This window comes from Oncorhynchus gorbuscha, linkage group LG04, assembly GCF_021184085.1.
Source record: "Oncorhynchus gorbuscha isolate QuinsamMale2020 ecotype Even-year linkage group LG04, OgorEven_v1.0, whole genome shotgun sequence".
Lineage (NCBI taxonomy): Eukaryota > Metazoa > Chordata > Actinopteri > Salmoniformes > Salmonidae > Oncorhynchus > Oncorhynchus gorbuscha.
Window position 1 is genome coordinate 23,435,326 of NC_060176.1, and position 15,456 is coordinate 23,450,781.

Consider the following 15,456-nt stretch of genomic DNA (forward strand, 5'->3'; position numbering starts at 1 on the left):
CTGGGTTTTTCCTGATATCCATCTTTCTCAAATAGTGGTGCCGTTGTAAAAGAAGTGTCGTATGTGTACAACTGTGTAAAACCAAGTGACGGAAGAAGTTTATACAGCCGTTTTTTATTTTACTGGGCAGAGGTCTTTTATAGAGCCACTGAGGTATGTCCGTTATTGTGAACCAGGGAGAGGAGAAGGATGATGGAGAGGAGTAGGAGGAGTGGCCCGTGGGGACTGTAAGTGTTTACAGGATTTCTCAGTGATGTGGAGAGCTCCCCTGCCTCGTCCATGCCCCCGCTAATCAGACAGGCAGATAGACACCCACTGCTAGTTGGGGAGAGCTTCCTTTTATAGCCTGATTATTGAACCTGTTTACTCCTCATCAGCAGACTGCAGGAGGCAACACACTCCACATGGGTCACACGTCTGAAGATCACAGATGGAGAGAGAGAGAGACTCGTGGAAAGTGAGAATGCAGCTAAACTCAGCGGTTCCTTCAGCAACACACTATGAACTGTATAGTAGTGTCTGTCTCCAAAGGTCTCTATCTATCTGTATGGATAACCTCTCCACCCCACTCCTCTCTGTATCTACTGCCCACAGTGAGACCATTGATCAAAGCAGCCTCTCTGTGGGTGAGATTATTGCTCCCTTCCATGAAAAGGGCATCTGCCTGCATGAAGGCAGATTAAAGGCCCATGTGTTGTGTGGAATTTTCTTTGTGTGCCTTCCATTTTGCCACACTTAGGCTTATCACGGTTAGATGTTGGATTTCCATGGGCGGTATGAAGCAGACACTGCATGAGTAGAATAGGAATATTGACTTAAGAGTGAAGGACAGCACTCTACTCCAAAAATCTGTTTTAATATCTCACTGAAATTAGTAGACGCCATCCAAATGATCATGATGTCTTTTACAGTGCACAGAATATAAGTGGTTTTCACTTATGACTGGTATATTTCTATGTGGAGAAGACACATTGGACCCTGTAGGCATTTTGTCCTGCCACCCTGATAATGTTAGAAGACGCGTTGAGAAGTTTAATTTACTATTCTGCCTTGCATGTGATAGTCTCACAATATATTAATGAATAACTGTAGGGATAGGGATACCAGCTAAGTTGTTCCTTCCTTTTTCCTTCTTTCTTAGTGTTGTTGCGGAGTTCCCCCAGCCCTGAGCTTAACAGGGAGCCCACAAAGAGCCCAAGGGTTAATCACGACCATTACTTAATGTACAAATAGCTTTTTAAATTGTGAGAAATTAAGAATAATTGCTGCGGAGCGGATGTCAAAAGAAAAGCACTGAAATGTGTACAGTACCAGTCAAAAATTTGGACACATCTACTCATGCAAGGGTTTTTTCTTTATTTTTACTATTTTTTTACATTGTAGAATAATAGTGAAGCCATCAAAACTCTGAAGTAACACATATGGAATCATGTAGTAACCAAAAAAAGTGTTAAACAAATAAAAATATGTTATATGTTTTAGATTCTTCAAAGTAATTCTAAAGGCACTCACACATTTAATATTTTTTGCAGGTGCACGGTAAAAGTTGAATAAAATGAGAAAAGAAGAAACCCGCACACTGCTCTGGCTAGTAACACTGCTCTTTAATAAGCTTTACATATCGGATTCTTCAAAGTAGCCACCCGTGATGACAGCTCTGCACACTCTTGGGAGTTGCTCAACCAGCTTCACCTAGAATGCTTTCCCAACAGTCTTGAAGGAGTTCCCACATATGCTGAGCACTTGTTGGCTGCTTTTGGTTGAGGTCGGGTGATCGGATGCAGCACTCCATCACTCTCCTTCTTGGTCAAATAGCGTGTTGGGTCATTGTCGTGTTCAGCGCAAACCAGATAGGATGACCTATCGCTGCAGAAGGCTGTGGTAGCCATGCTGGTTAAGTGTGCCTTGAATTCTAAATAAATCCCTGACGGTGACACCAGCAAAGCACCATCACACCTCCTCCTCCATGCTTCACGGTGGGAAACACATGTGCGGAGATCATCTGTTCAGCTTCTCTACGTCTCACAAAGACACGGCGGTTGGAATTAAAAATCCATTGCTCGTGTTTCTTGGCCAAAGCAAGTCTCTTCTTCTTGTTGTCCTTTAGTAGTGGTTTCTTTGCAGAAATTTGACTATGAAGGCCTGATTCACGCATTCTCCTCTGAACAGTTGATGTTGATGTGTCTGTTACTTGAACTCTGTAAAGCATTTATTTGGCCTGGAATTTCTGAGGCTGGTAACGCTAATGAACGTATACTCTGCACCAGAGGTAACTCTAGGGCTTTCTTTCCTGTGGTGGTCCTCATGAGCCAGTTTCATCATAGCGCTTGATGGTTTTTGACTGCACTTGAAGAAACTTTTGAAGTTCTTTGACATTTTCCGTATTGACTGACCTTCATGTCTTAAGGTAATGATGGACTGTCATTTCTCTTTGCTTATTTGAGCTGTTCTTGCCATAATACACATTAAGAAGGAAATAAATTCCACAAATTAACTTTTAAAAAGGCACATCTGTTAATTGCAATGCATTCCAGGTGACTACCTCATGAAGCTGGTTGAGAGAATGCCAAGTGTGCAAAGCTTTCATCAAGGCAAAGGGTGGCTACTTTTTATAGAATCTCTCAAATATAAAATATATTTAGATTTGTTTAACACTTCTTTTTTTTGTTGATTACTACATGATTCCATATGTGTTACTTCATAGTTTTGATGTCTTCACTATTATTCTACAATGTAGAAAATAGTAAAAAAATAAAGAAAAACCCTTGAATGAGTAGGTGTGTCCAAACTGTTGACCGGTACTGTATATTATGTAAGAAAAGAAAACACTTTACTTTTCATCATGCTCCCATCTCTTTCCCTGGCCATTGGGCCTACTTGTCTCACACTGTGAACTGAAGTGTGATTGGACAGTACAATGCAGGAGAAACAGACGAGCTGAAGACAGTAGAGAATAATCCATTTGATGAACAGCACTGCACAGTCAGAAACCCAACTAATTCAGTGGCCTTGTGGTTAGTGTGAGTGTCCGCCCTGAGATTGGAAGGTTGGGTGTTTGATCCCCGGCTGAGTCATACCACATACTGTAAAAATGTGACCCGATCCGTCTCTGCTTGGCACTCCGCAATAAAGGAGATAGATTGTGGGTAAGGCCCTGCGATAGACTAGCATCTTCTCCAGGGTGTGTACTTGTACATCAAGCGGACTCACGCCGCTCCCATCAACCATTCCGGCTCCACAAGCAAATCTACTTAACTTTTTTTACTGTACAGTCAAGGGTTGCTATAGCTTCTGTATCTATACTGTTGGCTTCTGTTCTCTATTGTAAAACCTCTGAAAAACACTGTATGCCTCAGACGGTTCCATTTATCTCTGGTTTTCTTCGGTTCTTCTAGGGAAATGGCTCCCAGTGAATAATAGCATATTTTCTCTCATTCTTTTTCAGATTTGTTCCTCACAACCCAAGATGACAATGGTCTTGGCTTCGAGACGTGGATTAATAAGGTACGGTACAATCACATTTGTCTTTTATGTTGACTCTGTCTACAATTGACGATCTCTACTCAGTGAAAACATGGTTAAAGTTTTTAGTTGGGGCGGCAGGTAGCCTATCGTTGGGCCAGTAGCCGAAAGGCCGCTGGTTCAAAACCCCAAGCAGACTAGGTATAAAATATGCCGACGTGCCCTTGAGCAAGGCACTTAATCATAATTGCTTCTTAAAATAGCTTGGTATAAGAGGGTCTTCTAAATAACACGTGTAAATGTAATTGTTTCTCTCACAGCACAGTCGTTTCAGAGATACTTTATTTTTGGTAGATTTTATTTGGCCCTTCCGCTGTTGTGGTAGTTTGCATTCTGCAAGTGCACTGATACAGTCAGTTCAGGTTTTTTAGGGTTATTTAAAATTCAGGATACGGAGGCTCACAAAGCACAAGAGGAGAGGGAAAGGGAAGGGTTGAGGTTGCAGGTATATGAAAAATGTGACCGAGGAAGGAGGGCAAGATGGATGAAAATGGGGGGCAGTGGAGAAAAATAGACTTTGTTTGGTGTAGTACTGTAGATGGACACTGTTCACCTCCCGCTGAGTTTGACCTCTCCAATGCTGCCACTGGTCTGTCTTTGAGCTGGAGGGAACCAATCTGACTTGTGCTTTAATAATCTATTTTTATGGACGTAATCTCCACGGGCCGTGCTGCTTTGCCTCAGCCTGTAGGGACACTGCACAGTGCACCAGCCAAAGACAGCCGGTACAGCAGGGAATACTTGGGTTGGTGATTAAAAGCAGGGGTGTGTTCACCAATCGTTAATCCCATCTGATTCATCCAGCCAGTTTACCCTTTCCTATTGTTCTTCTTTTTGTTTCAATGACTTATTTTGGGAGGAAGAGGAGTTTGGTTTTGGGGTTGATGATAGAATGCACCAGTGGTTGGTGGCAACAAAGTTATTGAAGTGTGTCCATGATTTAATTCACCAACGTAACACATGCACACACTATGTGACAGACACAACCAGGGGCTAATTTCCTGGTTTCCTCTGTGTAAAACCCCAGTAATCCCTGGCTGCCGCCTTTACTGGGTGGGCTTTCGTTTAACAGCCGCAGTTCACGGGCCAGTGCTTTAGCCCATTTCAACACTTCATTTTAATGACTTTTTTTATTTCTGAAGACTCCCTGGGCACCCTTCTGCTCTTCTCTCTGATTATGCAAGAACAGCCTTTGTTTGTGGAGAATGCAAAGGCAGAGGGGACGCTTTTCATTGGCTAATGCCAAGCCGTGGACAACCCATTTACTCTAATACCTGATATGATCTGTCAATTCACCAGCTGAAGGAGCCGTTCCTGCTAAACAAACATGCAGGGAAAGCATTAGCTGTTTGATACTTTGATTAGTTTTCTCAGTAGTCGCAGTAAAATGAATTCAAAAAGTGCATCGTTGCATGAGAGACACACCAACTGCGCTCTGTGTAAACAGAACCTGCTGCCGTAGTCTGCGGATCTTCACACTTCAATCAGCTCTCTTCACTCAATCAGAAAGGCAACACAACAGATTTAATCACGAACGGCTACCGTGCCTCACATCAGTAGGCCACCACCAGTCAGTCACAAAGACTTAGATCTCCCCTACTATACTCTAGAGATGGTTAACACGTTCCTGACCGTATCGTATTATATTTCTGTTGTTGGTTTTTACCTCTTCTTTCTCCCCAATTTCGATCTTGTCTTATCGCTGCAACTCCCCAAAGGGCTCGGCAGTCAAAGGTCGAGTCATGCGTCTTCCGAAACATGAACCGCCAAACCGCACTTCTTAACACCCGCTCGCTTAACCCGGAAGCCTACCGAAACAATGTGTCGAAGGAAACACCAGTCAACTGATAACCACTAGCCACTGTGCTTCTACACCTGCATTGCTTGCTGTTTGGGGTTTTAGGCTGGGTTTCTGTACAGCACTTTGAGATATCAGCTGATGTACGAAGGGCTATATAAATACATTTTGGATTTGATTTGATAACCGGCGTCAGCCTGCAGGTGCACGGCCCGCCACAAGGAGTCGCTAGTGTAATGAGCCAAGTAAAAGCCCCTGTGGCCAAACCCTCCCCTAACCTGGACGACGCTGGGCCTATTGTCCGCTGCCCTATGGGACTCCCGATCACGGCCGGGTGTGACACAACCTAGGAACAAACCCGGGTCTATAGTGACACCTCAAGAACGGCGATGCAGTGCATTAGAACGCTGCACCACTCTGGAAGCCCCTGTGTGTGTGATTTTTAAAACTCCCAATCAGATGGGCACCGTGAGGTAATCACACAACTCGATCTTCTTGTTTTTAAAGCACGGCCACAATTGGTCCAGCGGCCGTTCTCCACAAGTTAGTCACACACACACACACACCATACGCACATGGACACACTCAGTCAAAGCCTCGCCATGTGTTTAGAACAGATTTAACCATCCAGATGTCTGTGTTCTCCAAACACACCATCATAGGTGCTCCATGAGTCAACCCCAGACTCAATCAGATGATCACTGTGTAACGTAACACAGACGCAATCAGCCGAGCCACACTGCGGAGCGGTGCGTCCTGCAATGCCGTCCTGCTTGGTAGGTGGGTACTGACTAACAGAGAGAGAGAGGCGTGATGGAAGGGCAGGTCTGGGATCACACACTTTGACAAAACCAGAGGAGACGCTCACATGCTCGCTCAGTCTGAAAAGCTGCTTACTTTTTGTCTGACTGCCAGGTAATAAATAAGCACAAGCATAAAGGAAGAGCAGTGAACGAATGGGATGTTTTTTTTCTGTTTTCTTGCTGAAACTATTCTCAGATGTCATAAATCACTAATGGGTCGCTCGGCAGGCCTCTGCTCTCCTACCGGGCCGGGCCACATCTGCTGCTCCAGAAGGGAGAAGGAGATAAGGAGAGAGGAAGAGTTTTACAGCCCCCCCCCCCCCCCCAATATCTCCCCCTTTTCTGTTTTTGTTCCAAATACACGATTCATTATGTCACATCGTGTAGAGTCACGGAGTAGGGAGGGAAGTCCTGCTGCATTCACATGATGGTTTCAAAACTAAAGCAACTCCTGTTTGAGAAGAGTATTTGACGTTATCTTTTTGGGACCTCACATTCTAAGGCAGGGGTGGGCAACTCCAGCCCTCGAGGGCATGATTGGTGTCATACCTTTTCTCCATCCCTAGCAAACGCAGCTGATTAATCAAATTGCATTTTAAATTGACGATCATGATTTAGGTGATTATTGGAGTCAGGTGTGTTAGCTGGGGCTGGGCCAAAACGGTGACACCAATCAGGCCCTCGAGGACTGGAATTGCCCACCCCTGTTCTAAGGTAACGGGGCATATGTTTGAGTTGCAAAATCCGGCAGAACCTACAACTGAACCGTGTGTATCCCAGCCTGCTAATGTGTTTCTACATGTAGCTAGCTGCATGGTTCTTGGGTGCAGTGTGTTCCCTCTGGCTGGAGAGTAAAGGCCAGAGGGTCTTCTGTGTGTTAACAGGAGAGTGCTCCTGCTCTCTGGGGCCTTGCGTCAGGGTCCGCTGAGAGCTCTGTGTTCATGAATGTCACTGTGTTGGTCACTGGACACCAGTCCCCCAAGAGGCCAGAGTCTAATAAGAACACAGACACTTCTGCCATATTTATTTTTCGGTAAACAGAAACCATTTGTATAGAGAGACTATTCCAGCTTGAATCTCAAAGCTCAGCCATCGAGATTTATATCAGAGTGTATCACATATAGTCGCCTCTGAAATTATTGGTACCTTTTTTATAAACATGAGAAAGAAATACTGCATGAAATAATAATACAAACACTGATCTCAGTCTCCGGACTTGAACCCATTGAAAACCTGTGGTTTGAATTGAAGAGGGCAGTGAGTTTATAAGCACAGACCGAAGGATATCAATGATCTGGAAATATTCGGTATGGTGCAAGGGTCTAAGATCCCTTCCAAAGTGTTCTCCAATCTCAGTGCCCTTATCATTGCAAGGGGAGGGTGCACAAAGTATTGAAAACATAGGGTGCCAATAATTTCAACACCTATCTTTTTGAGAGAGAGAGAAAAAAAGAACTTGCTTAAAAATATCTATTCCTTTGAGCAATTGTATTAGTATAAAACAATATAATTTCTCAATTTGTTTTGCATACAATATACAGGGTAGAATTATACAATCATTTTTGCTCCTCTATTTATCAAGGGTGTCAATAATTTCGGACCCCACTGTATCTAGCTGATCATGAGCTCATTTCTCCAACGAACACTAACTTAGTGATGACCGTGACTCTCATTGAGCCCAAGGCCCTCTCCATCACCTTAGAAATAATCTGCTAACAGATTGGCATTGACACAACTCCATCTCTAAGATTATCCTAAAATAGCCCTGAAGCCCATGTCTCCTCACTACTAAATCTATGTGTAATCTCTCGCAGACTATTTATTATCTCTCGATGTCTGATGTGCTAACAACTGATGTTGGCAGCGAGGGGACAACTGGAGGTGGTTTTGTTAAGAGTGTAGACTGCAGTTTGGCCGTTGTGCCGTTCGTTACATGTGGGTCTGTATGTGTGTTTCTCTCTCTCTCTCTCGGCATTCAAGACCAAAGCACTGTCTGTTCCATTGGCTGACTCTTAGCATGACTGCTAACTGCATGGAGCTCCTGTAGTTCAGCACACCACTGAGCTGAAATCAATTCAAACGTCAGGCTGATCATGCCTGCTCCTTCCCTGCTGTTGCCCTCGCTGCACTTTTCTACTGGTCCCCTGTCGCCCGCTGTGTCCCCTGTCACCCACTGTGTCCCCTGTCACGCACTGTGTCCCCTGTCACCTACTCTGCCTGCCCACACAATTAAAGCAGCCCCTGACTAATGGTTGGTCAAAGGACCATGCTACTTGTCCTTTCACTCAATCATTCAGTTTTGAAATGTACAGTAGCCTACTGTATCTACTCTGGCAACTTGTGTTTATGTTTATCTCAAAGGAAAAATCATTCTGCGTTTTAATATGAACTTTACTTTTTCTTTCAGGATGGGAACTTTACCAAAACCCAGCCCGGACGTATACCAGAAAATGTCAAGAAAGTTGGCCAGTCTTGTTTTGTCGACTTTGGTGAGTTTTCTCATTCGGTCTTTTCAACTCCCTGTTCCATCATTGCTCTTTTGCAGTGCCAGGAATGGTTGGTGTCTGTCTTCAAAGGCCCCTAAACGTAACTCTCTGCTCTTCGGGGGATGACATTTTCAAACAGCTCTGATCTAATAGGATTTCCCAGACAGAGAGAGCACAGAGTTTCCCAACATCTTATCTAGTTAGAACGTCTCGTCTTTACTCCTTGTTCTGAAGCTTGTGGGCTTGGGTGTTGAAGTCAAATCTCAGTGCTAGTAAATGAGTTGTAATCTTAAAGTTGAAGTAGGTCCAAAACAAGGTGGCCGGACAACCTTTTCAGAAATGATTTCTTGATCGACCACAGGGTTCTAATCTACTCCATATCATGAAGCATCATATCCACTTTAAGTAAACTATTTGTTAAATTTTTACTGGATGAAACACACACACAAACAAATATATACATACACATCATTGCCAATATCAATATTTTAACAGTCAGGGATGTCATGAAATATTTAGAGTACAAATTTCCTCATCCCAAATTGCAAATGATTCATGAGCCCAGGGAAATCACCTATGTGGTTTTCTGTGTGTATTTAATTCTTTATTTCAGACGGACTTGGCCTTTTATGTTCAAATCTCAAGCTTATCTGAGCAAACAAGAACTTTTCACTTTTTCAATCTTTTTACATTTTTTTAATCTTCTTTTCACTTTGTTACTATGGAAATGTCACTTCAAGCTGTTACCATGGTGAGGAAGGTTCAGCGGAGGTGCTCAAAGACCTAAAGATTCAGAGGGATAGATCTTGTCAACGCTTCTACACTTTCAGACTCTGGAGGGTAATAAGGATCAACTGGAATGCGCTTTGCTTTTGCCACAGTTTATGACGCTACACGGGGCCTGGGATGTAACATATGAATAAATGAAATACAAATATAGGACATAACACATCACGACAAGAGAGGCAACACTACATAAAGAGAGACCTAAGATGACAACAGCATGGCAGCAACACATGACAAAGCAGCATGGTGACAACTCAACATGGCAACACAACATGGCAGCAGCACAACATTGGTAGCAGCACAAAACAGGGTCCAAACATTATTGGGCACAGACAACAGCACAAAGGGCAAGAAGGTAGAGACAACAATACATCACGCGAAGCAGCCACAACTGTCAGTAAGAGTGTCCATGATTGAGTCTTTGAATGAAGAGATGGAGATAGAACTGTCCGGTTTGTGTGTTTGTTGCAGCTCATTCTAGTCACTAGCTGCAGCGAACTGAAAAGACGAGGATGTGTGTGCTTTGGGGACCTTTAACAGAATGTGACTGGCATAACAGGTGTTGTATGTGGAGAATGAGGGCTGCAGTAGATATCTCGGATAGGGGAGAGTGAGGCCTAAGAGGGTTTTATATATAAGCATCAACCAGTGGGTCTTGCAACGGGTATACAGAGATGACCAGTTTACAGAGGAGTATAGAGTGCAGTGATGTGTCCTATAAGAAGCATTGGTGGCAAATCTGATGGCCGAATGGTAAAGAACATCTAGCCGCTCGAAAGCACCCTTACCTTCCGATCTATAAATTACGTCTCCGTAATCTAGCATGGGTAGGATGGTCATCTGAATCAGGTTTAGTTTGGCAGCTGGGGTGAGAGAGGAGCGATTACGACAGCGGAAACCAAGTCTAGATTTAACTTTAGCCTGCAGCTTTGATATGTGCTGAGAGAAGGACAGTGTACTGTCTAGCCATAGTCACCTCCTACAAGCATTTGGGAGTATCTCAAGCTCTAAACCCTCAGAGGTAGTAATCACATCAGTAGGGAGAGGGGCATTCTTCTTAACAAACCACGTGACCTTTGTTTTGGAGGTGTTCAGAACAAGGTTAAGGGCAGAGAACTTGTTGGATACTAAGAACTTTGTTGTAGAGTGTTTAGCACAACATCTGGGGAGGGGCCAGCTGAGTATCGTTGTCACGTGCAGGTGTTACTGTTTAAGTGGAAAAGGATGACTAATGAATCAAGACGGACTCACCATTCATTGTATGAAACACAAGGAGTGTTGATGTTGGTGCTCCCAATTACTGCACGTTGCCCACTCATTACCTTCTAATAACCACTTCAATTCATTATATTTTGCATCCTTTTATTTTTCTGCGCTTGCTTGCACTTAAAGGTTCACCCACACACACACACACACATACATTTGTTTGTCTCTGCCAGTAAAGTAACGAATCAGAGGTGAGGTTGCTGCTGACTGACTACTAGATCGATGGAGCACAATGTGGCGCTCTGGCCTGCTTTAGAAGAGATTGTCTTTGATATGGCAGGACCTAGGGAGGGGATGGAATATCCAAAATGGACAGACACATACACCCTCACCCAAACACAGTGCAGGGAGAAATATGCTCAATTGTAGCAGCCGCTTCTTGGTAGGCCCTCTACCAGTCACCAAGGGCATTATGATGCTAACGTGGCGCCTGTCACTACATCAAGCCAGGTAGGCATGAGCACCGGGAGCAAAGGCCAGCACACGCCTGCAATGAGTTTAAAGAGCTTAATTGAGCGTGATCTTCAAAGCACGTTATCCTTGATTTCACTTTTGTTCCCTGAGAGCCTTTGGTGCTGATTTGAATATCAGCACCTAATTAAAAATATATATATTGGATTCAGAGCACCTGTTCTTTGGAGATTGGGAGGGGGGGGATATGACCTCCGGGAGAGGAATGAAAGAGGAGACTGGGTGCTTCAAAGACTCAAATGATTTCAATGTGCGAGAAATAAAAAGGAAAAAAGGGCACAGAAAAGCTGGAAGTGTGCAGATAGAACAGAGACCGATGGAGCTGGGAGAGGGAGGACTAGAGAGGACTAGAGAGAGGGAGGACTAGAGAGAGGGAGGACTAGAGAGAGGGAGGACTAGAGAGAGGGAGGACTAGAGAGAGGGAGGACTAGAGAGATGGAGCTGGGAGAGGGAGGACTAGAGAGGGAGATGGAGCTGGGAGAGGGAGGACTAGAGAGAGTGAGGGAGATGGAGCTGAGAGGGAGGACTAGAGAGAGGGAGGACTAGAGAGAGGGAGGACTAGAGAGAGGGAGGGAGGACTAGAGAGAGGGAGGGAGGACTAGAGAGAGGGAGCTGGGAGAGGGAGGACTAGAGAGGGAGATGGAGCTGGGAGAGGGAGGACTAGAGAGGGAGATGGAGCTGGGAGAGGGAGGACTAGAGAGAGAGAGGGAGATGGAGCTGAGAGGGAGGACTAGAGAGAGAGAGGACTAGAGGGAGGGAGGACTAGAGAGAGGGAGGACTAGAGAGAGGGAGGACTAGAGGGAGGGAGGACTAGAGAGAGGGAGGGAGGACTAGAGAGAGGGAGGAGGACTAGAGAGAGGGAGGGAGGACTAGAGAGAGGGAGCTGAGGGAGGGAGGACTAGAGAGAGGACTAGAGAGAGGGAGATGGAGCTGGGAGAGGGAGGACTAGAGAGAGGGAGATGGAGCTGGGAGAGGGAGGACTAGAGGGAGATGGAGCTGAGAGGGAGGACTAGAGGGAGGGAGGACTAGAGGGAGGGAGGACTAGAGGGAGGGAGGACTAGAGGGAGGACTAGAGGAGAGGGAGATGGAGCTGGGAGAGGGAGGACTAGAGGGAGATGGAGCTGGGAGAGGGAGGACTAGAGAGAGCGAGGGAGATGGAGCTGAGAGGGAGGACTAGAGGAGGGAGGACTAGAGGGAGGACTAGAGAGAGGGAGGGAGGACTGAGAGAGGGAGGGAGGACTAGAGAGAGGGAGGGAGGACTAGAGAGAGGGAGGGAGGACTGAGAGAGGGAGGACTAGAGAGAGGGAGGGAGGACTAGAGAGAGGGAGGGAGGACTAGAGAGAGGGAGGGAGGACTAGAGAGAGGGAGGGAGGACTAGAGAGAGGGAGGGAGGACTAGAGAGGGAGATGGAGCTGGGAGAGGGAGGACTAGAGGGAGATGGAGCTGGGAGAGGGAGGACTAGAGAGAGCGAGGGAGATGGAGCTGAGAGGGAGGACTAGAGAGAGGGAGGACTAGAGAGAGGGGGACTAGAGAGAGGAGGGAGGACTAGAGAGAGGGAGGGAGGACTAGAGAGAGGGAGGGAGGACTAGAGAGAGGGAGCTGAGGGAGGGAGGACTAGAGAGAGGGAGCTGGGAGAGGGAGGACTAGAGAGGGAGATGGAGCTGGGAGAGGAGGACTAGAGGGAGATGGAGCTGGGAGAGGGAGGACTAGAGAGAGCGAGGGAGATGGAGCTGAGAGGGAGGACTAGAGAGAGGGAGGACTAGAGAGGGGGAGGGAGGACTAGAGAGAGGGAGGGAGGACTAGAGAGAGGGAGGGAGGACTAGAGAGAGGGAGGGAGGACTCGAGAGAGGGAGGGAGGACTAGAGAGGGAGATGGAGCTGGGAGAGGGAGGACTAGAGGGAGATGGAGCTGGGAGAGGGAGGACTAGAGAGAGCGAGGGAGATGGAGCTGAGAGGGAGGACTAGAGAGAGGGAGGACTAGAGAGAGGGGGGACTAGAGAGAGGGAGGGAGGACTAGAGAGAGGGAGGGAGGACTAGAGAGAGGGAGGGAGGACTAGAGAGAGGGAGCTGAGGGAGGGAGGACTAGAGAGAGGGAGCTGGGAGAGGGAGGACTAGAGAGGGAGATGGAGCTGGGAGAGGGAGGACTAGAGGGAGATGGAGCTGGGAGAGGGAGGACTAGAGAGAGCGAGGGAGATGGAGCTGAGAGGGAGGACTAGAGAGAGGGAGGACTAGAGAGGGGGAGGGAGGACTAGAGAGAGGGAGGGAGGACTAGAGAGAGGGAGGGAGGACTAGAGAGAGGGAGGGAGGACTCGAGAGAGGGAGGGAGGACTCGAGAGAGGGAGGGAGGACTAGAGAGAGGGAGGGAGGACTAGAGAGAGGGAGGGAGGACTAGAGAGAGGGAGGGAGGACTAGAGAGAGGGAGCTGGGAGAGGGAGGACTAGAGAGAGGAAGATGGAGCTGAGAGGGAGGACTAGAGAGGGAGGACTAGAGGGAGGGAGGACTAGAGGGAGGGAGGACTAGAGAGGGAGATGGAGCTGGGAGAGGGAGGACTAGAGGGAGATGGAGCTGGGAGAGGGAGGACTAGAGAGAGCGAGGGAGATGGAGCTGAGAGGGAGGACTAGAGAGAGGGAGGACTAGAGAGAGGGAGGACTAGAGAGAGGGGGAGGACTAGAGAGAGGGAGGGAGGACTAGAGAGAGGGAGGGAGGACTAGAGAGAGGGAGGGAGGACTAGAGAGAGGGAGGGAGGACTAGAGAGAGGGAGGGAGGACTAGAGAGAGGGAGGGAGGACTAGAGAGAGGGAGCTGAGGGAGGGAGGACTAGAGAGAGGGAGCTGGGAGAGGGAGGACTAGAGAGAGGGAGATGGAGCTGGGAGAGGGAGGACTAGAGAGAGGGAGATGGAGCTGGGAGAGGGAGGACTAGAGAGGGAGATGGAGCTGGGAGAGGGAGGACTAGAGAGAGAGAGGGAGATGGAGCTGAGAGGGAGGACTAGAGAGAGGGAGGACTAGAGAGAGGGAGGACTAGAGAGAGGGAGGACTAGAGAGAGAGAGAGGGGGAGGACTAGAGAGAGGGAGGACTAGAGAGAGGGAGGACTAGAGAGAGAGGGAGGACTAGAGAGAGGGAGGACTAGAGAGAGAGAGAGAGGGAGGACTAGAGAGAGGGAGGACTAGAGAGAGAGAGAGAGGGAGGACTAGAGAGAGGGAGGACTAGAGAGAGAGAGAGAGGGAGGACTAGAGAGAGGGAGGACTAGAGAGAGAGAGAGAGAGGGAGGACTAGAGAGAGGGAGGACTAGAGAGAGAGAGAGGGAGGACTAGAGAGAGAGAGAGGGAGGACTAGAGAGAGAGAGAGGGAGGACTAGAGAGAGGGAGGACTAGAGAGGGAGGACTAGAGAGGGAGGACTAGAGAGGGAGGACTAGAGAGGGAGGACTAGAGAGAGAGAGGGAGGACTAGAGAGAGAGAGAGGGAGGGAGGACTAGAGAGAGAGAGAGAGGGAGGACTAGAGAGAGGGAGGGAGGACTAGAGAGAGGGAGGGAGGACTAGAGAGAGGGAGGGAGGACTAGAGAGGGAGGACTAGAGAGGGAGGACTAGAGAGGGAGGACGAGAGAGGGAGGACGAGAGAGAGATATGGAGCTGGGAGAGGGAGGACTAGAGAGAGGGAGCTGGGAGAGGGAGGACTAGAGAGAGGGAGATGGAGCTGGGAGAGGGAAGAGATGGAGCTGGGAGAGGGAAGAGAGGGAGCTGGGAGAGGGAGGACTAGAGAGAGGGAGCTGGGAGAGGGAGGACTAGAGAGAGAGAGGGAGATGGACTAGAGAGAGGGGGGACTAGAGAGAGGGGGGACTAGAGAGAGAGATGGAGCTGGGAGAGGGAAGAGAGAGAGATGGAGCTGGGAGAGGGGAGGACTAGAGAGCGGGAGATGGAGGACTAGAGAGAGGGAGATGGAGCTGGGAGAGGGAGATAGGAAAGCAAGCAGCGTGATGCGTCTGCTTGATATCGGAGTGGGAATTATTCTGATCACACTCCAAGCTTTCAATTTTCGCCTACACCTCAGTGATAGATGGCGGATACAGGAGTGACCTTCCCTCTAAACCTCTTCTCCAACACACACACTGTATCATCAACAATTCATCCATAACATGAATCTATGAGATTCAAATAGTGATTAAGGTCATATAATGTTGGGCTGTTTCCATTTTAGTTCCACATGTATACACATTCATTGTGTGGTTTTTCAGTATTACCAATTCTAGGATGAGCCTTTCTTCCAAAGCCTCATTAGACAGGAGTCGTCCCCCCCCCCCTTAGTTAAGACCCAGACAACCATGTGGGCG

The 15,456-nt window shown here is 47.5% G+C and overlaps 1 protein-coding gene across 1 annotated transcript in view; it reads left to right on the forward strand.

Annotated features, from left to right (window-relative positions):
- Nucleotides 1-15,456, forward strand: part of LOC124033858 (T-cell immunomodulatory protein-like) — a 129,145-nt gene that overhangs the window by 17,233 nt on the left and 96,456 nt on the right. The window contains exons 7-8 of the mRNA XM_046346229.1: nucleotides 3,446-3,504; nucleotides 8,531-8,612. Of these exons, the coding sequence (XP_046202185.1) occupies nucleotides 3,446-3,504; nucleotides 8,531-8,612 (141 nt within the window). The remainder of the gene's footprint in view (nucleotides 1-3,445; nucleotides 3,505-8,530; nucleotides 8,613-15,456) is intronic.